Here is a 24,757-nt window from a genome sequence, read left to right as displayed (position 1 = left end):
TTTGATTCACTGCTTGTAAATTCATTTCTGTGATTGGTAAAGGTGTTTTGCATGTTGTAAATATGTTTTATGAAATGGTAATCTTCATTCAGCCTAGGCGATAGCGTCTTTATATAGAGCAACAATTCTTTTTCAGTTTCTGAGAGAGTTCTTTGCCACTACAATGGACACCTACACCGGACACCTTGTAACACTAATGCTCCAGACGGTGAACAGAGAGTAAGGGTCTGAGAAGACCCCAGGCCTCCCCTCACCTGCTCCAATGTGCTGTTGGTGTGTGTTGTTCTAAAAATGCTTTTAAAACAAGGGAGAGAGGACAAACTACACCCACCCCAATATTCAGTCAACTCCCAGACTACAGAAGACAATAGACACCCTGTTTGGGTCCCTCCTCCACCCCTGATAGAGCCAACTCTGCCCGTACCCCGGTCCAGAGGTTGAACCCCTGAGTGGCACAGTCACCAGGCCAGGAACCTACGTCTACTGATTCAGATCCCCCAGCAGCGCCGGTTTAATCCCCGATTCCCTCCAAGAGTGGGCAGAGCCCCATCCTGGCCGTGACCGCAGCCTCAGTGCTGAACCCCCCAGGAAGCCCACCGTCAGGAAACCCCCATTTCCCCCAAGCCCCCACGTCGACCACAATGACCAAAGCGTGGCAAAACTACGACCCCCATGTGATGGAGTTAATAAAAGGAGCCCAGAGAGATTAACCTGAGGTGGCGGCAGAGGCTGCATCAATATAGTCCAGCAAAACATCTCTGTACTTCTTGATATTCAGATCATGAGGATTCAGATCAATGCATAAGGCAGTGAAAGCCATGTGGAGTGTATTAATGTCAGTGATGACTCCATCTGGGACTTCCAACAAGCAGACTGAAGGGGAGGCTGGAATGGTACGTTTCAGATGCTTTAATTAGTCTTCACAAATCTCTGAACAGGTGGACAGAACCAAAGAGCATGGATGTTCATGTGTGAACAGTTAGTAGACGTAAAGTAGACGTAAAACCCATTCTTAACATCATTTGGCCTGTAAAGTGCACTTTATTAAGATTGCAGGGCAGTGGTGCGGTTAAGGAAGCGGCCCCATAATCAAAAGATTGTTGGTTCGAATCTTGATCCGCTGAGGTGCCACTGAGTAAAGCACCGTCCCCACACACTGCTCCCCGGGCGCCTGTCATGCTGCCCACTGCTCACTAAGGGTGATGGGTTAAATGCAGAGGACACATTTCGTTGTGTGTGCTGTGTTTCACAACTTTTCATTTTATTTAGGAAAAAGTCCTGTATATTCTAGGCAGTAATTTGGCAGTTTTTAGATTAAGGAATTTTACCACACTTTGCAAGTTGATTTGATTAGATTTAATTTAATTTTAACTATTTATTTAACATGTTGATATTCTAAGAATCTATTCAATACCGTATTGAAGTGAATAAAGTCTTTTCTTCTTTTTCTTTCTGTGTTCCAAGTCTTTAATGCCTTTACAGCTCCAATTTGAGAAGTTTATCATATTATTATCATAGTTATTGCCATGGAGGGTTACATTATATTTATATTCTTCAATTGTAAAAATCCCAGAATTTGAAGGAGTAATTAAACCAGGTAGAATGTTCCATCCAACACATTTGCTCTGTTCTAGAGTACAGGCACAGGCACCCAGACTAACCATAACTCCTCACCAGTTTGCTGAAGACTGTCAGACAACTCCTGCTTGCCTGGATGGACTTTTTAAGCATTTTTTTTAAATGTAGAAATCCAGGGTTTATAGCTTTCTGTGTATCATTTTTAGCACTGAACATTTCTACTGGTTAACTGTAGAGCTGTTTACATGTATCAGACAACTAACAATTAGTAGCTACAGGGACTTCTACCACCTAGTATTAATGTTAAACTTTTTTTGTAATGTTCTGTAAATGTCCGCAGGAAGGGACACACAGATCAAAAGAAAACCAAAAAAATGTAAAGGTTGAACCAAAAGGATATTTTAATAGAACGAGTGGAACACAGCACATTAATTTACTTCACCTTCTCTGGATAAAACCCAACACAGCATTAGGCCCAAGATTTAAAACAATGCCAGCCAATTAACAAATGTAATATATTATTCAACAGCTGGTGTGCATGAGTGTTCTTGTAGTGATGGTTCAAGACACCTGGACATTATTGCAGCAGCGCATGTATAAAGTTAAAGTGGCCGAGGTTCTGACATGCCTTCAGCCAGCGCTGCACATTAACAAGGCCTGACTTGGCCGCCCCTGTCTGAAGGAGGCAGGAGGCACACGCCATGTCGGCCAGGGAGTACTCCGCCCCCACGAGCCATGGGCTGCGGCTAAGGGAATCGTTGAGGGCGTGCACCACGGTCGCCTGCTCCTTTGCTCCTCCCTGTGCCAGCTGCAGGAATGCAGTGTCCACCCAGCTGTCAATCATAGTCGCCATAGCAGGATCCTGGGGCTCCACACCCAGAAGCCTGAAGAGGAATCTTGCCACATTTGCCTCTCCCTCAATGGTGCACATGGTGGGCACACAGAACTTCATCTGTACCTTTGGCACTGAAGACAAAGAAACATTTAACAAAAAAGATGATTAATAACAACGTAATGATGTACAGTACTGAGCAAGTACTTTTCTTAACATAAAAAAAGTATGGAACTTTGTTTAAATATTACATGTAGTACCAGGAGAAATGTGGTCTAACATCTACGTAACTAAAATGTAGGGCTGCAACAACAAATAGATTAAATCAATAAAAATTGATAACTAAAGAGTTGGCAACGAATTTCCTAATCGATTCGTTGTGTCACACGACGCGAAGACATTTGATTATTAAAAAAAAAAAAACTTTAGTTGAGTGCAGAGCGGAGAGAAAACACTCGGCCTCTCTCGCACACAGATGCTAGCAGAGTTCGGCGTCTCAAACGAGCGGAGGTAGAGGACAGATACATGGCGGAGGCAAAGAAATCTGTGCGACCCAGGTCATCCAAGGTGTGGGAGCATTTCACACTAAATTAACTGAAAATATGCAAAAGCGACATGGCATGGCACGGGAGCACCACGGCAAACATGTTGGAGTGTTTGAGGAGGAGGAAGGGAGTTCAGCAGCAGGGGAAGTCACTACAGAATCCTACTTTTGTTCCGCTGTGAAGTGAGGAACGTAATGTCCCTGGTGCTGGTGTTTACTCGTTATCCAGCTAGACAAGTTAGCGTTAGCATTCATTTTTCAATCTGTCATGTATAGCTACACTGCAAAAAAAGCCTTTCTTACCTAGTAATTTTGTCTTGTTTCCAGTCCAAATATCTAAAAAATCTTAAATCAAGATTACTAGACGAGAAAATTAAGTGATGCTTAAAACTTGTTTGAGATTATATCTCATTAAGATTAGTTTTCTTACCCCATTGGCAGATAATTTTGCTTGTTTTAAACAATCACTTAATTTTGTGGTGTTTTTTTTTCAGAAAACAAGACAATTTCTTATGCTATTTCATGTGTCTAGTAAATGTATCTTGATGAAAGATTTTTTAGATATTTGGACTGAAAACAAGACAAAACTAAAAAAAAAAAAAAAAATGTTAGAAAAGCATTTTTTGCAGTGTATATTCTGTGCTTTGTCCCATATAGGTTATTATTGACAAATATATGTGTGTGTGTTGTACTTTTTAATTTTAAAGTTATTTTATAGAACTTGGTCATCTTAAGCTGTGTTTAAATGTGGTGTATAAATGAACGTTGCACAACATTGATGGTAATAATTTAATGAATAAGCTTCAAGTGAGCTTGAGAGAGAGAGTAAGTGTGTGTGTGTGTGTGTGTGTGTGTCAGTGTGAGTTTGTGAATGTGCGCGTCTGCGAGTGTGAGTATCTGCAGTGTAGTGTAGAGTAAGTGTAGTGTAGAGTAAGTTCTGACATTCAAACAAATCCTGTTAAATTTTCTGATTTGTATTGTTCTTTATTTTTTTATAAATTATTTAGCGTTCTGGCAGTTCAGGTGGCACTTTATTTTTTTTTTAAAAAGTCTATATATTTGGCAGATGTAAAGCATACATGTGTATGTTTTTGTGTTAGTCCATTTTTATTTTATTATTATTATAACAGCTCAAGGAGCAACATGTTTGTGCACTTTCTAAAGATTTTGGTTCTGTTTTTTAATAAAGAGTTGGAAATGAATGCTTTTCTTGTTTTTTATCCGATTCTACTATTAATAAAAAAAAAAATAATTGACAGATTAATCGATTATTAAAATAATCGTTAGTTGCAGCCCTACTAAAAAGACCAAAAAGATCAACTTGAACTTTAATCTAAAATAACTATGGACATTTATCCTGTACTTTAAGGTGAGAATGCAATATACATTTCAGAAATTACTGAAGATACTTTCAAAACACAACCTGATCAGTCGTGTCTGAGTCAGTAAGCCACAAACTGAGGCACAGAAAGGACATATATACAGAGTTTTACCATTTCACTTGATTCTTTTAAAGTAGACAGTTGAATGAAACCATCCCATTTGCTTCCTTAAGTTTACTTCTGGGACAGTCATGCACCATCTCATAGGGTCATGTTAGAAAGCGCACACACAGAATTCTGCAAAGTATGTTGCTGAATAGATAAAATTGGTTTTGTATTGTTTTTATGGAGACAGGCAGGTGAAAGGCAGATATGGGATCTGATTTCATCCCTGTACAGGTCTTTAATTCATGCCAAGATTTAGTGCATGATCATGATGAGAGTTTAGAGCACCAGTCCAGTTTACTCACCATCCTTCCATATGAGAGTGAAGCCCAGCTGGAATCTCTGTCGCTGGAAGTTGTCGGTGCGGCGAAGACCCAAGCAGTTGACGAGCTTTGGAGGGACGGAGGAGACAGAGGAGTGCACATGCACCGAGGAAAGGACCTGGTAACGCTGGCACAGCAGCCTGTGGAGCACCAGCAGACACAGTGGCGGCCGTGATGGACTGGCATTGATCACAATGTCCCTGAGGGCTCCCAGGTCCTGAAGAAGAAATCCGACCCACTGATGATCAGGATCACAACTCAAGGTACATGGTATACGATTTACTGTTAGTCAGAAATGGTTACTTACTCTGCCCAGCAAGGAGTCCAAATCAACTGAGCCTCGGAAGGTAGAGGCCGAGGCAGGAGAGGGTGGCACGGTGGTCGCGTCCAGGTCCGCGTCGGGGGTGGTGACAGTCTTGGCCAGACCGTCAACAGCCGCCTTCAGCTCCCAAAGGCGCCGCAGGATCTCATCCTGTCTCTCCTCCAGAGCCTTCAGCCCAGTGTCAATCTCGCCATTCTGCTTCACAGAAACATCCACAGGCAAACTTACACACGTGACGCGTTATAAGCGTACTAGTGTGCCAGCAGCAGCAGGCGTCAATCTGACCCATCATAGTCGTCTGGAGCGACGGCTCCAAACGGGATTACCTGCAGCACATGGTCGGCACAGCGGACAGTCTGCGTGTGGATGTTCGGTAACCGGTACATGCAGGTCGGCAAATGAATTATGTCACCCCCACCGAAGGGCTTTACCTGGTACATGGCCATAATATTCTCCGAGGACGTTATTATACGCAACAAACAAGTAAATAAAACAGAACTAGTCCCCGTCGCGCTTCTTACGGCACCGCGTAGAGGCCTCTTCCGCTCTCGTCACATCCGGTGTAGTCCCGTGTGTTCCCCAACTTGGAGAAAAGTACATGTTTTATTAGGCATTACGTAATATAAAACAGCACAAGTAAATTCAAGCGTTAAATGTTTCAAAACGTTTCTGAAGTTTACATCAGCTGTAGGTGAGTATGTGAGTTTCAGTACTGGCCCAGTAGAGGGCGCCCGCGGCCATGATTTTCATTAGTTAAAGTGGCTAAACATAATTTTTTTTAGCTTAGTCAGTGAGCTATGACAGTGAGACCATGACCTTGGCTCAATTGTAAAAAAAAGGAAAAATAAGTTTGCCTAACATTCTTTTACGAATAGAGGACAAACAGACTGTGTCTATGTGTTATGTTTTGCCCCACTATTGTCATCATGGAAGTTTGACGAGCCTGCATCATCCTTCTGACACACATTGACATTGACCTGCACGTGCGTGATTCAACTCACTTCAACAATGACTAGCAAATGAAACTCCTGATAAATAAATACTGCAAAATTAATCTTCAACCAAAACCCTGTGGTCATCTAATGCTTCTGGTCATCCCTCAAACACGCTTAAAATGCAAGGGTGATAGGGCTTTTGCAGCTATAGCTTAGAAATTTTGGAGATTTATCACTCTCCATCCATCTTAGCTTTTAAAAACAGCTGAAAACATTCCTTTACACACAGGCGTTTTGAAATCTATTACATTTTTTACTTGTTGTTAACTACCCATTACCCATTGGTTTTATTTATTGTGATAAATGCTGTAAATATTTATTGTATTATTACTTCATCTATACAGCACCTTGGTGAACAGTTCTCTGTTTTTTAACTATGCTAAACCATACATTTTATAAATTTCAAATACAAGAGTTAAGGTCTCGTACCCATGTGTGGACACTTTGATTAACTACGAGCAGGTTGTACTCTTTTAAATGCACACAACACTATAGCAGCATCAACTCTGCACCAGTCAGAGCAACCGAGCAGACTGGTCCAAGCTTCTGTGGTCTCTTCATTATTTCATTTTGTATGAAATAAATGGTTGGTCCGTGTAATGTCCCCCATCTCATGTGGTTACCGACATTTACAACAATGGGAGGCAGTAGTGGCCTAGCGGTTAAGGAAGCGGCCCCGTAATCAGAAGTCCACTAAATCAAGCGATTTAGTGTCTCTGAGAGAACAGACAGAAGCAGCGGAAGACGGTGGCATTGTACGACTGATTCTGAAATATGAGGTTATAGTCGTATATTTGTACAACAGTGGTCTGGTACCCTAACTAGGACAGCCTAACTAAAGTGAACTTAACACTGTCTGTGATTAACAGGGGGACTGTGTGATAAAGTGGACACTGACACTATGTCTGGGACTTTAACAGAAGACCAGAGAAAACAGATGTGTTTTCAGTTTAGATTATACACTGAGACTGTGTCTTAGTCCCGGACACTGACTGGCAAGCCATTCAACAAATGTGGAGCTCTATATGAGAAGGATCTGGTCCCAGCTGTGACCTTCTGTACTTTGGGTACCAGTAATGATAATATCCAGGATTAGAGTAGATCAGCGTTGATAAATCTGGTTGTTTATTGATAAACCTCTGCGCTGTACTTGATGTAATTGTCCGTTTGTCTCTATAATGATGGGAGTTGAGTTTGTGTCAAAGACGTATTTTAAAAGCGATGAGGAAATGATCTGAGATTATTTCATATTACTGAAGAATACCGACAAAGAATACTGAAACCGAAGGTCAGTACAAGATTGAGTGTGTGACCACCTTCATGAGTAGGTCCTGTTATATTTTGTTTAACTCCAACTGAGTCTAGTATAGACAGGAATGCTGTTCTTAGTGAGTCTTCTAATTTATCACAGTGGATGTTAAAGTCGTTGACAATTAGTGCTTTATCCACAAATACAACCAGATTCAAAACAAAGTCTGTAAATTCACTAAGAAACTCGGAGTAAGGTCCAGGGAGTCTATAAATAATAATACATGGAATTAATTTAGGATTTTTTTTTGCTAGACTAAATGGGTTATGTTGGTATAGAGAATCTCAAAAGCATTAAATCCATGTCCGGGTTTATGAGTAATACCGAGGTTTTCATTATAAATTACTGCGACACAACCTCCTCTTCCAGTTTAGCGAGGTTGGGGTACATAGCTGTATCCAGGAGGACTAGACTCGTTCAATGCTACAAATTCATTTTGTTTTAACCAAGTTTCGGTCAGGCACAGTACATCAAACCCCTGATCTGTAATAATTTCATTAACAATGAGCATTTTAGGTGTGAGAGATCTAACATTTAATAACCCTACTCTTAATAATCCTATTTGGAGGTGCTGGTGGTAGGTTCAGTAGGAATGATGGTAACGGTTAATAAATTGCTGAAACAGACACCCCGTCCAGCCCGGGGAACAGACACAGTGTCAGCATATTTATGAGTTTTATTATTAATGTTTCTTTTAGAATCTCTTGTTTTAATAGAGCGAGGTAAAGACACCGTGTCAATATTGTGCACGCTGGGTGGCGACTCTATGCAAATGGAAGACGCCGGTTTAGCCGGTCGGCTCTGGCGAGTCAGGTTCGTTTTTTGGTTCTAAGACTATGAGCCAGATTTTTAGATAACTTCAGTTGGGGTGGATGCCTTCTCGCCCAAAAAGACCAGGCTTCCCCCTAAATGTTGGCCAGTTATTAATAAAGCCCACTTTAATGTAAACTGACATTATTGACATTCCCGGTGCAGTGCATGCTTTGGTTAGAGACAGCCGCCACACAGAGGTGGGACTGATGGCAATCTTACACTGGTAAGCATGAGAAGTGCAGTGTAGGAAATTGCTTATCATCGGAGGGCTGTGTGATTTTCAATCCAGCAGATGTTGATGCACATTAGGTCTTGGCCCAGCAAATTTATTAGTCACAGTTGAGACAACAGAAAACAACCTCTGAAAAGGGGTGGTGCTTTCGGCTTTGCATGCCAGAAGCACAGTGAAATGCTCCTGCTGATGATGACCTGATGCTGACAAGGATGAAGTGACAGTGAAGTGACTGTTATTGTGATACACTGCAGCACAGCACACGGTGCACACAACTCCCTGCATTTAACCCATCACCCTTTGGTAAGCACTGGGCAGCCATGACGGGAAGCAGTGTGTGGGTATGGTACTTTGCTCAGTGGCACCTTGGCATGTCGGGATTCAAACCGGCAACCTTCTGATTATGGGGCCACTTCCTTAACTGCTCTTGCAGTCCCTACGACCCACTTTTTTTAAAACATATATTCTTTCCCTACTTCTCACTTCTCCAACCCACAATGACCAACATTTCTTTTGTAGTTTCCACGCATCAACCGACCTTGACTTCACTGTCTTACAGCTCATCAATCTTTCCCATTCCTTATCCACCTGTTCTGACAATTTCTGAATGTTTATCAGACCAAATATTAACAAATTTCTTTTTTATATCCTGACATATTGGTGTATTAGGAGGATCCTGTGTTCCTGGCTTATTTCCCATGTTGCAACAAGTTTTACAGGCAAGACGTCTCCCAGCTGGCCTTTCTTCCTTTTTTCGGTGTAAAAGTGCTAAAAAATACAGTGTTCCCTAAAAGACCTATTCCTCCGGACCTGTTTTATTTGCAGGTGTTTAAGTCTGCACATTCACCTGTTACCAGAATCCTCCCAATAAACCAACATAAAAGGAACTCACTGGGTTGGATTTTTCTTTTGTTCAATGGATTTCCAGCCCAAAGAAGGGATCAACACTCAGTCTCTGTGAGATCGATGCATTAGAGCTGAGGAAAATGACCCTCAGGGTGATCAGTCACTGTATTGGAGATAACTTGATTCGTAAGAAGGTTTGATTGGCTAGGATGAAGAAAAAGTCTGGACAGTCTGATTTCCTTTTGTCTGTTCTTTATGCACGTGTTTGTTGTACAAGTCACAAACTACAGGACTAAAACCTGTGAAGGTGACCCCTCCCTACCAGATGCACTAAATGACTTCTATGCGCAATTTGACACACAGAACAATGGGAGTGCAAGGATATACAACCCTCCTTCCAGTGATCAGGTGCTGTGTCTAACCACGGCAAACGTGAGGAAAACTCTTCATAGAGTCAACTCAGGAAAGCCTGCCGGACCAGACAACATCCCTGGAAGATGTTGTTGCTTTGGATAAAAGCGCCTGCCAAGTAAAGTAAAGATGCTCAGAGAATGTGCAGACCAGCTGGCAGATGGACAATGAGGACAAAAAGGCAGTGGTGGCCTTTGAGGAAGTGGTGGCCTAGCGGTTAAGGAAGCGGCCATGTAATCAGAAGATTGCTGGTTCGAATCCTGACCCGCTGAGGTGCCACTAAGCAAAGCACCATCCCCACACACTGCTCCCCAGACACCTGTCATGGCTGCCCACTGCTCACTGAGGGTGATGGGTTAAAAGCAGAGGACACATTTCTTTGTGTGCACTCTGTGCTGTGCTGCAGTGTATCACAATGACAATCACTTCACTTCAATCCAGACAGCGGATAAGAGGCGCCATGCAGCCGCCCATCGGCAGCTCCGACATTCTTTGTGAACCAATGTACTTGATGTTCTGTGGGATGGTCTGCGGGAACCAATGTACTTGATGTTCTTTGGGAGAGCCTGTGGGCTTCATGTGCTCAAACTGTTCTAAGACTGCAGGACAGGCAATCTGTAGGGAGGGATCGTAAGCAGCGGGGCACAAAGAGGACCTGATACTTGAGATCTTATTAATAAAAAAGTTAAAAAAGTTCTCACACATCTGGAGTTGATAATAGGTCTTAGACTGAACACTGAAGATTCAAGATCCAAGATTGGTTTATTGTCAGTACAACAGTATACTCAGTATATCGTGTATTGAAACACAGGCCCCCCATAGTACAATCAAAAAAGAAAAAAATATACAGTACAGACCAAAAGTTTGGACACACCTTCTCATTCAATGTGTTTTCTTTATTTTCATGACCATTTACGTTGGTAGATTCTCACTGAAGGCATCAAAACTATGAATGAACACATGTGGAGTTCTGTACTTAACAAAAAGTGGAGACCTGACCTCCACAGTTACTGGACCTGAACCCAATCCAGATGGTTTGGTGTGAGCTGGGCCAACAAGTGCTAAACACCTCTGGGAACTCCTTCAAGACTGTTGGAAAGCATTTTAGGTGATGACCTCTTGAAGCTCATCGAGAGAATGCCAAGAGTGTTCAAAGCAGTAATCAGAGCAAAGAAACTAGAATATAAAACATGTTTTCAGTTATTTCACCTTTTTTTGTTAAGTACATAACTCCACATGTGTTCATTCATAGTTTTGATGCCTTCAGTGAGAATCTACCAACGTAAATGAATAAATAAAGAAAACACATTGAATGAGAAGGTGTGTCTGAACTTTTGGCTTGTACTGTATGTATATACACACTAAACTAAAATACACACTAAAATACACACTAACTAAAACGTAAACTTGATTACTGCACAGTATCTCTATAAGAGAAATGTAAAACCTTTCAGTACAATGAACAGGTTGAACAGGACATAACTGGACAACATCATTTAGGAGTGCTTGTGAGTGGATATGTTGGATATTTCAAACAGGACAAACAAGACAAACATGTGAAAGATGTGCAGGAATGTGCAAAAAGAGCAGAGTTGTGCAAAAAGAGTTGAGATCAGGTGCATAAGGCTGTAAGTGTATTGCTGTTGAGTTTATCTGTTTTTTTGGTAATGGCAGGGCATTGAGAGCTCTGACTGCTTGTGGGAAGAAGCTCTTGCAGTGTTACAGTTCTGTTGCTGGTGAACAGGGTCCTTCATTATGTTCTGAGCTTGACGGATGAAGTGTTTCTCGTAGAGCTGGGAAATGGTGGAAGTGGAACCCTGATGGTGCGTTCTGCTGTCTTCACTATCCGCTGCAGGGCCTTCTGCTCAGCGACAGTGCAGTTCCAGTACCAGACAGTGATGTAGCAGCAGAGAACAATTTCAATGGTCCCTCGGTAGAACAATGCCAGGTTGGGAGGAGGGAGGTTGGCCTTCTTCAGCTTCCTGAGGAAGTTCATACGTTGCTGGGCTTTCTTGGTGGTAGAGGTGGTATTGAGGTTCCAGGAGAGGTCGTCTGTCATGTGGACACCCAGGTGGTAGTAGCCTAGTGGGTAACACACTCACCAGAAGACCCAGGTTCAAATCCCACTTACTACCATTGTGTCCCTGAGCAGGACACTTAACCCTAAGTTGCTAAGGGGGGGACTGTCCCTGTAACTACTGATTGTAAGTTGCTCTGGATTAGGGTGTCTGATAAATGCTGTAAATGCACCCAGGAACTTCATGCTGCTGACTTACAATCAGCAGCATGAAGACAAAAGAGAGGGTCATCTGCTTCCCTCTCTGGGCTCTCCGGGACTTCCTCATGAGGTTAAGTGAAGTGATTGTCACATGTGATACACAGCAGCTCGGTGCACACAGTGAAATTTGTCCTCTGCATTTAACCCATCACCCTGAGTGAGCAGTGGGCTGCCATGACAGGCACCCGGGGAGCAGTGTGTGGGGACGGTGCTTTGCTCAGTGGCACCTTGGCGGATCGGGATTCGAACCAGCAACCTTCTGGTTATGGGGTAGCTTCCTTAACCGCTAGGCCACCACTGCCCAACAGGATGCACCAACAGGATCACGGGAGGCGAGACCCTCACACCGCCCACCAGTGCTTCGTCCTCCTGCACAGGTGCTGGGTGTGGTGGTGGTGGGGCAGGGTTCGATCCATGGCTCAGGCTCTGGCCAATCGCCCTCAGTCTCTCCAGGAAGTCCCGATAACCCATCTTGTCTATCTCTCCTCGCTGCCAAAGGGCTGTGCCTCAGCCCCATGCTGACTCAGTCATATGCGTGAATACGGTGGTGATCTTGTCTGCGTCTGAGAGTGAGGGAAGAGCAGCAAAGTACACGCCACAGGATGTTAGGAAGGGTTGGCATGTAGCTCCTGAGAAGGGTCCAGGAACCATGGGAGCCACGACTGAACTCAGCGATATATTGAAGATATCTGTGAAGATGTCTGCATGCTGGTCAGCACACTCCCCTTGCACATGACCAGGGATGTTGTCTGGTCCTGTTGCTTTCCAGGGGTTGACTTTGCGGAGGGTCATTCTGACGTCTCCCGTGGAAAGAAAGAGGACCTGGTTGTTGGGAGAGGGAGTCGTTTTCCTCTGTGACTCCCTGATCTCTGCCTCAAACTGTGCAAGGAAGTAGTTCAGCTCATCTGGCAGGAAGGGGTTACTGCTGCAGGCCTGATGTGTTTTGTGTCATTTCCTCACATAGATTGCACTGGTCAACAGTGAAAAAAAGGTCTAACTTTTTATAGCTGATCTAGGATCAATGGCTAAATCCAAAAATCACATTGGTTTTGCGCTACCAGGTCAACTTTTTGATCTATTGTCGAAATTAGAAAAACTGATGCCATGCAAAGCATTACGTAAACTACATTGTGTGCGTGCGTGTGTGTTTCTCATTTATAGGCCTATATTTAAAATTTTGTTGCTGCATATTACAAATATTGTTATTTAGAGTTTCAAAGTTAATGAGTTGCCATCATTAAGAAGATCTTGCAGAAATAAGCCTGATGTCTTCTGTTACATTTGCGGCGAATACACTCTTGTTCATTACAGGAAACCAATCACAAGTTTCGTAAAGCGTGCATACCTTGCTTATTTCAGTATGGCACTAGGTGACCAAGACAAAGCTTGGGCACCACACATGGTATGCAAAAACTGCACTGAGTATCTGCGTCAGTGGACCAAGGGTCATAAGAGTTGTCTGAAGTTTGGAATACCCATGGTCTGGAGGGAGCCAAGAAACCATGACACTGATTGCTACTTTTGCGCTATTGAAGTGACTGGGATAAACAGAAAAAAACGGAACAGCCTGACATATCCTGATCTTGAATCAGCACGTCGACTTGTAGCTCATTGCGATGAAATCCCAATACCTGTCTTTGGAGAACTTCCTGTACTTAGCGACCAAGACTCTTCCAGTGTTGAAAAAAATGAAGAAGAATATGTGGTTGATGAAAGCGGTGAGCTTTTCTCTCAAATGGAGCTTAAAGATCTAGTTCGGGATCTCAGCTTGTCAAAATCATCTGCCGAACTATTAGCATCCAGATTAAAGGACAAAAACTTACTCTCAGACAGCGTTCACATCACATTCTTCTGCAACAGACATCAAGACTACCTATGTTATTTCTCTCAAGAGAAGGATTTGGTGTACTGTTCAGATATTGCACAACTTCTACAAAGCTTGGAGTGCCACAATACGAACCCACAGATTGGAGACTGTTCATTGACAGCAGCAAGCAGCACACTCGACTACACTGAAGGAGAAGTATGAAGCAGTGAAGAAAATTGGCTATGATCAGCATCACTGGTATTTTTGTGTTGGCTTAAAGATGGTGAACTTTTTGTTGGGACAAAAACAGACGGGGTTTACCAAGTACCCCTGCTTCCTTTGCATGTGGGACAGTAGGGACAGAACTCATCATCACATACAGAAGGACTGGCCTGAACAGTGGGGGCAGTGGTGGCCTAGTGGTTAAGGAAGCGGCCCCGTAACAGAAGGTTGTTCGAATCCCGATCTGCCAAGGTGCCACTGAGGTGCCACTGAGCAAAGCACCGTCCCCACACACTGCTCCCCGGGCGCCTGTCATGGCTGCCCACTGCTCACTCAGGGTGATGGGTTAAATTCAGAGGACAAATTTCACTGTGTGCATTGTGTGCTATGCTGCTGTGTATAACATGTGACAATCACTTCACTTAATTTTTTTTATTTTTTATTATATTTTTGGAACGGAAGGAATTGGTGCCTTGCAGAGCAGAGAACGTCATCAACAACCCTCTGGTGGACAGAGATAAGATACTCTTCCCACCACTGCACATCAAACTTGGTTTGATTAAGCAGTTCACTAAAGCATTGGACAAAGCTGGTGGCTGCTTCATTTACTTGTGCCAGGCTTTTCCAGGATTGACCATTGAGAAGTTAAAGGCTGGCATCTTTGACGGTCCTCAAATCCATCAGCTCATCACAGATCCTCAGTTCGAAAAGTCAATGAACGAAGTGGAGCTGGAAGCATGGAAGGCTTTTGTTATGATTGTGAAAAACGTTCTGGGCAACAATAATTCCCCTAACTACGTGGAACTTGTCACAAATATGTTGACTGCTTTCAGGAACCTCGGATGCAACATGCGCATCAAAATGCATTACTTTTACTCACATATGGATCGGTTTCCGGAAAATCTTGGATCTATGAGTGATGAACAGGGCGAGCGTTTCCATCAGGAGATGAAGGAGATGGAGAACAGGTACCAAGGTCGGTGGGATGCAGTAATGATGGCGGACTACTGTTGGAATCTGATTAGAGACATCCCTGCCACTGGACATTCCAGAACTTCAAGGAAATTTAAGTCCCAAGTTTTGAACAGTGATGATTGAACATATAATTTGCATATATAAAGTTAATTTTGTGGTAAATTAAATTTTTTCGAGACAGAAAATCGCACTATTATAAAATCAACTTAGCTGAAAAACCTGACCTGATCTACAAAAACTGATGCCATATTCGTGTTCTGTGGGCCAGAAATGTGTTAAATCAGTATAAATATATTAGAAAATATATGACAACTCAGAAAATTTTTTTTTTATATATGATCTGAGGGAGGAAAAGATGAGTGGTGTGTTGTCGGCATTGCAGTGGTAGGATAACACTGGGTTACAAAAAATTTTTTTTTGTGAGTTGTCTAATATATATATATAAAATATATATATAAAATTTTGTGAGTTGTCTAATTTATATATATATATATATATATATATATATATAAATTTTGTGAGTTGTCTAATTTATATATATATATATATGTGTGTGTGTGTGTATGTATATATATATATATATATATATATTGAAGTGATTGTGATTCACAGCAGCACAGTACACGATGCACACAGTGAAATGTGTCCTCTGAATTTAACCATCACCCTTAGAGAGCAGCCGTCAGTCATGACAGGCGCCCGAGGAGCAGTGTGTGGGGACGGTGCTTTGGTCAGTGACACCTCAGTGGCACCTTGGCGGATTTGAACCAGCAACCTTCTGATTATGGGGGCCGCTTCCTTATCCGCTAGGCCACCACTGCCCCACTGCCCCTTGTTTTGATTTTTTATATGAAGATACTGCATGCTGCTTCCAAAATCTCTGCATGTCTAACCGACATCTCGTCTTGGATGGCAGCCCATCACCTCAAACTCAATCCCACCAAAACTGAATTAATATTAATTCCAGCAGATTCTTCACCACATAAGGATCTTGCTATTTACCTGGACAACTCACAGCTCTCTCCTTCTACAACAACGTGCACACTTGGAGTAACAATAGACGACCAACTCTCCTTCTCGACTCACATCAACAATCTTTCCCGCTCGTTTAGATTCCTTCTCTACAATATCAGACAAATCCAAATCTGTCAACACAGGCCACTACTGGTTCAGTCCTTAGTAATCTCAAGACTACTGCAACTCCCTTCTAGCTGGTCTACCTCTATGTACCATCCGACCTCTGCAACTAATACAAAATGCAGCAGCACGACTAATCTTGAACCTTCCCAAATTCTCCCACACCACCCCTCTGCTACCTTCCCTCCACTGGCTCCCAGTAGCTGCACGCACCAGGTTCAAAATACTGATGCTGGCCTACAAAGCCAAACATGGAGTTGCACCATCCTACCTCACAGCCCACATTATACCTCACACTGCACCTCATATTCTTCGAGCCTCCAGTACTGCTCGCCTGGTCCCTCCATCTCTGAAGGTTAAAGAAAGACGCTCATCTAGACTCTTCTCCGTCTTGGCCCCTCGGTGGTGGAATGAACTTCCCCTCGAGGTCAGAACAGCTCAGTCACTGAGCACCTTCACACGGCAGCTCAAGACCTTCCTCTTTAGAGAATATTTAGATGAACTTATTGTCTGACTTATGTATAGAAACTACAACAGAGTTAATCAAAAAATGTATTCATAGTTCACCCTAGTGAACCAGAATTGATCAATTTATTGGTGTTATTGGTGTAGACACACAGGCCACCGCCATGCGTCTTACCTGACAAGCAGGAGTCTCTGTCGGCATGAAAGCATGTCAGCGTGTCCATCTGGATAGCGGACAAGCTGAACACTATTACACGAAGAGATGAGATCAAATAAAATAGGAGTGTGGTCGGAAAATACATTATCACAAACATCAAGGTTACAAACAGTTAGACCACTACTTAAGATAGGATAACACGATCTGTACAAGGTTAAGTGAGTCAATAAGATTTAAAAATCTTGGCTAGAGGTTTCTCAGGGTAACACATGTGAATATTGAAATCACCAACTATTTTAAAAGATAGTTAAAATAAAACATTGGCAAAATCACTGATAAATTGTTGTTGTATTTAGGAGGTCTGTATATGTCTGTGCACAGCATGGGAAAGTAGTTCCCAGTTTAAACAAGTTCATTTCAGCTGGAATAGGACAGATGTGGCTGTGCCTCCACCGCGGCCTGAAATCCTTGGCGAGTCCGGTGGTAGTAGTTTGGTAAAGACACTAGACAAAGCGTTTAGGTGACATTCACACATTCTCTGTAAGGCTCTGAAACAACTGGATGACTGTAAACCAGACACTATTTATATCAGCATTTGTGCATTAAAAGAAATGTACCTGCAGTGCATTTTTCATCACAATGTAGGCTAAATGCAGGCAAGGCTGAGGTGTGGTGTGGGCTCCACTGAAGCTGTAGTTAAATGTTGGGTGTGTAGCTTACAGCTTTTGTTTAAATGAGATGGTACATGTTTTTGGTCTAGACCCAAATGATATGGTGTACACATGCATAAATTGCTGGGTGCAAACGTTCCAGTGCTATAGACTGACCAAGCTGACATTTAATTCCAAAAGCATGATAAATACTAAGCATTCTCTTGGTATTTGCCTACTATTTTTTATTTTTCAGGCTTAATTTTGAAATACGTTATAGGTCATTATACATTATTCTCTAGATTCGACACATTATCACAAGCCCTGCACTGCAACCAGATAAAGTGACATGTTATAACTTAATGATCTATTATATAATGTAATTTAAAAACAAAAACAGAACACATCCCTTACTGAAATGTTTTCCTCACTCTAAAATACAGAAAAAGTCAGGATTTGGAAAGGCACTTATGTGATGATTATACATTTCTCATATGCTGGCATCAGGTCAGCCTCAGCTGGAAATATTTATCACAGTCCATATTCATCATGAGCAGAACATCATGAGCTTGCTCAGTTACACAGCTGCATCACTGATCTTTATACTGGGTGATGCCATGTAGAGCATGGCATCATGCTTTTCACAGTATAGCCACAGTATAGCTATATAAAAGTATAGCATCTTTTCTGCATTTTGGGGATGGGAAAGGGGAAATGGGAACATTTTCACAATTCCTGTTTAATGCATTTATTAGGATACTTTGTCAATTCAGTAATGCATCTCTGGGTTCAACATGCCCAGTGGCTTCGCAAACGCAAAAAGAGGAAGGGATGATCAAAATAGACAGAGATTTCAGTAGACAGGCGCTGAGAAGAACAACCAAGAGGGTCTTCAGGACATGACCAATGCCTGGAATTCTGCAGAAAAGAAGGTGACGCAGGGTTAGTCATTTTATAACTGACTGTTATATATAAAGTACAAATACTACATTATTCACATCATATTTCAGGTCAAATGACAATATTAAGATGACCTCAACAGGTTAATTAAGTCTTTAAAGAACTCACTGATACAAATACATACATATTTACCCAAAATAAATAGGCACATTATATTATATTACATTTTTATTTCCTTTCTTATATTAATATTTGTTTTAGACAGTATACTGGGAAATATTTTTAATTTAAAAATAAAAGGAAAATTGTGCCTCAAATGCTCACCATCTGCTCCAACTTTGCCATCGCTGTCATTGTCGGCTACAGAAAGAAAAGTCTTGGCCTCCTTCTCACTGAGAAGCCGTGCTCCAGGGGAGAACTGCTGCAGGAACAGCCTGAAAAAAAAATCGTGACCCATCCTCTAAAGGTGAATATCGCTGTATTATACTCAATATCACAACAAGCTACATATATAGAAGTGGTTAAAGATATCTCACCTCAGTTCCTTCTCTTCAATGAAGCCATCACCATCAGAGTCAATGATGTGGAAGACGTCTTTGATCTCTTGTGGACTCTTCTTGGTCAGACCACATAGTTGGAAAAACGTCTTGCAGTTGAAAGAATCAGGAGCTGAATGGTAAGATATAGCACCTTTATAATGCAGTACTGTTATTGCAGAAGCCATGCACAAACCTACAGGTCTGTGCAAAAGTTTTAGTCAACAACTTGATCTACAAGTAAAAGTCTACAGATGGAAAACAATATTGCATTTCAGTTCAGAATCTTTCTCTACACACATTGTACCACTGTTTTTAACAAAAATAAGGCAATAAATGCTTTGGGTTTTGATTGACTATACTGTTGACTTTTGCACAGTGCTGTAGACTTGCCCCTTTCATTCACAGCATTTAATTGTTTGTCTTTGCTTCTTTTCAATGGAGGTACACTGAAAAAATGTAAAAATTAATTTTAGCATTTATAATGTAAATTAACCAAGCAAACCATTACGTAAATACTAAAATATTAGGTGTGACAGATTTTAAAGTGTGTGCAAATAGGACTACTATGACTGATAGGTAACATTACTACTGGCCAAAACTAAAACATTTACAAACTGAGATCGTTTTGATTATTTAAAATGGATTTAATATTTATAAGTATAAGTAATGAGCTAGAAATGAGCTCATATATTTACAGCTTGCTTTCATGCATTAAAGTGTGAACTCACTTATTTTATGACAACAGATGAAGTTTCTGGCCAGATTATTATATTTGCACGGAAGAGATGAATAATGAAATTAGTGGAAAGGGATACCTTGGCAGTCCTTGATCGCACGGTCGATCGCATCAGTGGAAAGAATGGAGGAGAGCGACATTATCCTGTGGGAGAAACAAGTATCATACATTTTTAATGCATCTGTCAACATACCACGACCATCTCTCCTTCACAAACCCAAATCCAAATCCTGTGCACCTTAACACATTCTACTAGCATGTCCAGCACCCAATCCCATGTACAGATGTTTTCATGCCCCAACACGCGCCCGTGCCGCACTCACCCACACGGTCAAATCCTCGGACAGCGGCTGATGTGGCAGACAGGTGAGGCTGTGAGCTGGCTGCTGTCCGTCACACTGCATTTATATACGTCTGGCCGCACTGACAGTCGGGAGCTCTGTGTATCAAATTAAAGGATCAGCTCTAGTTTCTTGACTAATTAACCTTTATTGTTTAAAGCCGCCAGAGCAGAGAGCAGAGGGGTGACCCGAACTGTCAAAATGACAAATTAAAGTGGCTTACTCTGCCCGAGTCCTAATATACTGTAAAAGCGGCGTCACATGCACGCACACACACACACACGCACACGCACACGCACACACACACACATACTAAACCCAGTCCCTAATAACAGAATACTGTATTGAAGCTACATGCATTTTAAAAGTGGTCTTTGTGAACTTCTATTCTGAGAAACATTTGGAGAGTTAAGGTCTCTCGTTTTTTACATTAATATAAAAATACAATATCTGTAGTTGTGATCAGAAATTTATATACAATCATAATGAAAATAAATGTCATGTTCAAGTGGGGGTTTTGGAGATTTCTATGCTTTTTCTGGAATGATTGTCTGCTGTGGGTGCCTAAACCACCAAATTTAAAATCCTGCTGGGGGCGGCATGAGTGGTTGAAAAAAAACTTTGCATTAATGCTTTATTTGCATGCCCAGAGAATTTGGTGATTTGGGCTTCCTGCTGCTAAAAAGGGGTCTCACACAAATCAGTTTCAAAGGGGACCTCACCCAGGGTGCGACACTGAGAAAAGTCAACTGTAGCTGTTGTTAGTTTAATGTGTTTTTATATATTTTATATATTACTTTGCTCTTATATACTAATCTGTCTAATTTATGCTTATGAGTAAATCATTTTTTTTACTTAATATAAAGCTACTGACAGGTCTGTTTGGCAATGGCAAAAAATGAGGTGTGACAGATTTGCTTAAATTTTTTCAGTGTAGCCCGTGTTTTTTTCTTTTCAGTGAATTCAGGCCTGAATGGTGCCCTGGTTGAGGTCCTTCTTGTTAACCCGAACATCTGGGTAGACAAACAACTTGTACCATCCCCAGCAAGAGTCTACCCAGGATGGTCACCAGTTTGCCCATACCAAACTCTGCGACTGCTATCCATCACAAAGCTCCTGACACAATTCGGACATTCAACCGCTCTTCATCACAGAATTGGTAGATTTCATTCAAATTGGTTTGTTTTCCGGTGCCAATAAGCACCACACAAGGATCTCACAAATCTTTAAAATAAGAATATTTTAGATATTTTAGATTTGCTTGTTAATGTTATACTATCTGTCCCAATGATATCAGTTTAACACCTTTTAATTTATAGAAGAACTGTGTCCTTTGTGCAAAATGTATAAAAGCCAAACTCACTTTTTCTCCAGTAACCAACTAAAGCACTTTTGGAATCAAAGTAGTCTGACCTTTTACCCTTGTATCCGAAGGGAGTGAACTCTTAACATGTTATTATTGTTGCTGCAGCATATCATTGCCACAGTGTGTCTTTGGTTCAGACTGCTGAATCAGGGAGCTCAGGTTACCTTTAGTTAGTGTTACCAACAGTTTAGGAAAGGTATCTGGTGGTGTTACCCATCAGTACAGGAAAGGAATCTGCTGAACACCTCTCTAAGCTGATCACAGAAATCTGATCACATTTAATATAAAACATTGTTTCATTCACAAAATTCTGACTAAGATTAAACCAACTGTGAGCTGACAGAACGTGTAAATGTGCAGTACACAAACACATTTTCATTTACAGCATTAATTTATTTTAAAATTAATCACAGTTCAAATTAATCACAGCAATTAACAATATAATAATAATGTGGAGAGGGCTATTTATTTTTCACATTTAAAAGGATAGACTTATTCATTATGTCATGAACATGAGGCAGGGAAAGAAGGGCTCACAAGCACAGGGGTATAATGATAAATGAACAGTGTTCTAGGACCCTTACAGAGGCATGACACAGGTAAAAGATAAATGACAGCACAAGCACTAATTAGGAACCCAAGGCAAGATTTTAGGTGGCACCCAATTGCTAGCACAAAGATGTGGGAAGAAGATGCAGACAGAATGCCGTATTTGAAAGAAAGTGAAGTTATTGTCATTGTGATACACAGCACAGTACACTGTGCACACAACGAAATGTGTCTTTTAACCCATCACCCTGAGTGAGTAGTGGGTAGCCATAACAGGTGCCCGGGGAGCAGTGTGGGGGGACGGTACGTTGCTCAGTGGCGCCTCAGTGTCACCTTGGCGGATTCCTGGGTTAAATCATTGGTGGGTTAGTATGGATGGTTCCTGGGTGGAGGCAGCGCAAGTATGGCCATGTCCCATATTAGTGAAAGGGTTAGGGAGTTTCTGGGAGCACTTAAATTTCATGTGTAAGTTCATTCACCATTATAGCATGAACGCTGCCGCATCAACAAATCTCCACAAAGGAAAACCACATTGTCCTGGTGATCTGAAGCGCAGGGGGCTTTTGTGGAGCTGAAGAGATTCATCACTGCCCATGTGCTGAAGATGCTGGATCAAGTCAAACTGTAAAACTGTTTGGACGTGTGACACATGGATGGGTAGGTCCAATGAGACGATAAAGATAACGTCCAGGTATACAAAGACAAAGCGACCCTTGCGGATCTCCTGTATTGAGGGTGGTGCTTCTGGAGATAAAGTTTCCAACTCTCACCAGCTGTGGCCTGCCAGTGAAGACTTCCAACACCCACACACACAGTCCTAAATCCTTCAACTTACTAAACAGTCTACTGGGAAGTATTGTGTTGAATGGGCAGTGGAGACCTAGTGGGTAAGGAAGTGGACCCGTAATCAAAAGGGTCAGAATTAGAATCAGAAATCTCTAAACCACCAAGGTGCCACTGAGAAAAGCACTGTCCCCACACATTGCTCCCCGGGTGCCTTTCATGGCTACCCATAGCTCACTTAGGTGGGGCAGAGCACACATTTCATTGTGCGCACTGTTTGCTGTGCTGTGTTTCACAATAACAATCACTTTCACACATGAATGCTTAACCATACAAACAACAATCTTGCATAGTTCCCCATGCATTTCAAGGTGCCGCTTACACTAAATGCTGCACAGCCAGTGCCTACACTGAAATTTCCATAATCTAACCCCAAACATTGCACCAACATGTCTAGCGAAGCGGCATCATACACTGCAGCCAGCAAATTCCGAAACCAAGACAAACCTACTGGACCCCGCACACAGTACTAGCTGGTGCAACCCTGGGGAACAGTTAGGGTCTCCGACCATTCCCAGGGGATTTTCACACTGTTTGTGTATACACATGATGGCCCCCGCCCTGGGTAAGTCCTCACCTTAAACCAATATTCTGCAAGCCTGTGTCTCGGCACCAGCGCAGGACCAGAAAGTGAGTATGTGATGGAAGCCCTGTGCAATAATACGCAAGGAGGCTGGTAAGTTTCAGTTTTATCTGAGAACATGAGTGGACATATGCTGCAACACCCCAGGATGACAGGGCAAAGTTGATAGGAGCTGAGACAAAACAGGACAGATCTTACTTTTACTAAGATGAAGGAGAGCCAATTCATGTTGACAAAAGCCAATCAATGACTGAGCAGCTGGCAGTGGCCTCATCTCCGTGTTGCTCCCGGTCATGTGGATGGAATCACGTGACAAATAGTTGGTAATTGAAAGTGAGTAATCAGTAATGTTTGTAGTGTTAGCAGATGTATACATATTTTTTTATTTGCTTCTATCTAGTGCTGGAAAGAATTAAGTATTAATAAGTTAATACATTTTGTTTGTTTAATTGGGTTTAATGTTTTTTGTCATTGTCTGGTGATGCTTCCCCTGTCCGGTGTGCAATGTATTGAACCACTGTTTTGTGATGTTGTGCGTATGCATCCTCCTTCCTAGCCATGTCCAGCCATCGTGACATTAGCGTTTGGTTGAGAGCGTGTGCTGCATTGTGGGTCATCACAGATCATGAACAGAGGAGAGGAAAACCAGCCCCAGCATGGTTCTGCATGTGGTCCAAAGGGCACAAATGGTATTAATGTTTAATTCGTCTGATGTAATGTTGTTTACATGGTTATAAGAAAAATCTGGTTGCAGAGACTTTGCAAAATTGCTGCACACATCCGTGTCATAAAATATTAATAGTTTAGTGGACAATGAGCAAAGGGTGGCTATTTTGACGAAACTAGAATGTAAAACATTTTCAGTTATTTTACTTTTTTTAAGTACAGAACTCCACATGTGTTCATTCATAGTTTTGATGCCTTCAGTGAGAATCTACAAATGTAAATAGTCTTGAAAATAAACATCGAATGAGAGGTGTCCAAACTTTTAGCCTGTACTGTACACAGTAAACAAACTATACTAACTAAACCTAAAGCTGTACAGGTTTCTCTTTCAGGTTTTTTTTTTCTGTACAATGAACAGGTTGAACAGGACATAACTGGACATCATGTAGGAGTGCTTGTGAGTGGATATGTTGGATAATAGGACACACAAGACAAATATGTGCAAGATGTGCAGGAATGTGCAAAAATAGCAGATATGTGCAAAATGAGTTGAGATGTTCAAAGATCAGGTGCTTCAGTTTGCTTACCAGCCTGGCATTGGAGTGAATGATGTCATCATCCACCTCCTACATCATTCCCTCTCTCACCAGGAGACCGCTAAGAGCACTGTGAGAATCATGTTCTTTGATTTTCCAGTGCTTTCAACACCATTCACCAATCCTGAGGGACAAGCTGGAGTACACAGGAGTGGACCATCATCTCGCCACATGGATCCTGGACTACCTCACTAACCGACCACTAACCAGACTCACGGTTGTCTGTAGTACGGGGGCCCCGCAGGGAACGGTTCT

The 24,757-nt window shown here is 42.0% G+C and overlaps 2 protein-coding genes across 5 annotated transcripts; both read right to left on the bottom strand.

Annotated features, from left to right (window-relative positions):
* Window positions 1–1,955: 1,955 nt before the first annotated feature.
* aimp2 (aminoacyl tRNA synthetase complex interacting multifunctional protein 2) lies at window positions 1,956–5,655 on the bottom strand. 4 transcript variants are annotated; one of them, XM_028968598.1, is made up of 4 exons: window positions 5,518–5,655; window positions 5,072–5,281; window positions 4,747–4,981; window positions 1,956–2,544 (listed from the first exon to the last, which is right to left on the bottom strand). In XM_028968598.1, the coding sequence occupies exons 1-4, from the start codon at window positions 5,530–5,532 to the stop codon at window positions 2,156–2,158; spliced, it is 849 nt and encodes a 282-aa protein (XP_028824431.1). In that variant the 5' UTR covers window positions 5,533–5,655; the 3' UTR covers window positions 1,956–2,155. The 4 variants fall into 4 exon arrangements, with proteins under 4 accessions (XP_028824431.1, XP_028824428.1, XP_028824429.1 ...); XM_028968595.1 differs by having other exon boundaries at window positions 5,072–5,284; window positions 5,413–5,654; XM_028968596.1 differs by having other exon boundaries at window positions 5,413–5,654.
* Window positions 5,656–17,610: 11,955 nt separating this feature from the next.
* pvalb8 (parvalbumin 8) lies at window positions 17,611–19,950 on the bottom strand. The gene is made up of 5 exons (XM_028968581.1): window positions 19,882–19,950; window positions 19,638–19,702; window positions 18,820–18,952; window positions 18,608–18,717; window positions 17,611–18,301 (listed from the first exon to the last, which is right to left on the bottom strand). The coding sequence occupies exons 2-5, from the start codon at window positions 19,696–19,698 to the stop codon at window positions 18,276–18,278; spliced, it is 330 nt and encodes a 109-aa protein (XP_028824414.1). The 5' UTR covers window positions 19,699–19,702; window positions 19,882–19,950; the 3' UTR covers window positions 17,611–18,275.
* Window positions 19,951–24,757: the final 4,807 nt, after the last annotated feature.

This window comes from Denticeps clupeoides, unplaced genomic scaffold (genome assembly GCF_900700375.1).
Source record: "Denticeps clupeoides unplaced genomic scaffold, fDenClu1.1, whole genome shotgun sequence".
In the NCBI taxonomy this organism is placed as follows: domain Eukaryota; kingdom Metazoa; phylum Chordata; class Actinopteri; order Clupeiformes; family Denticipitidae; genus Denticeps; species Denticeps clupeoides.
This window is presented reverse-complemented; position numbering and strand designations above follow the sequence as displayed.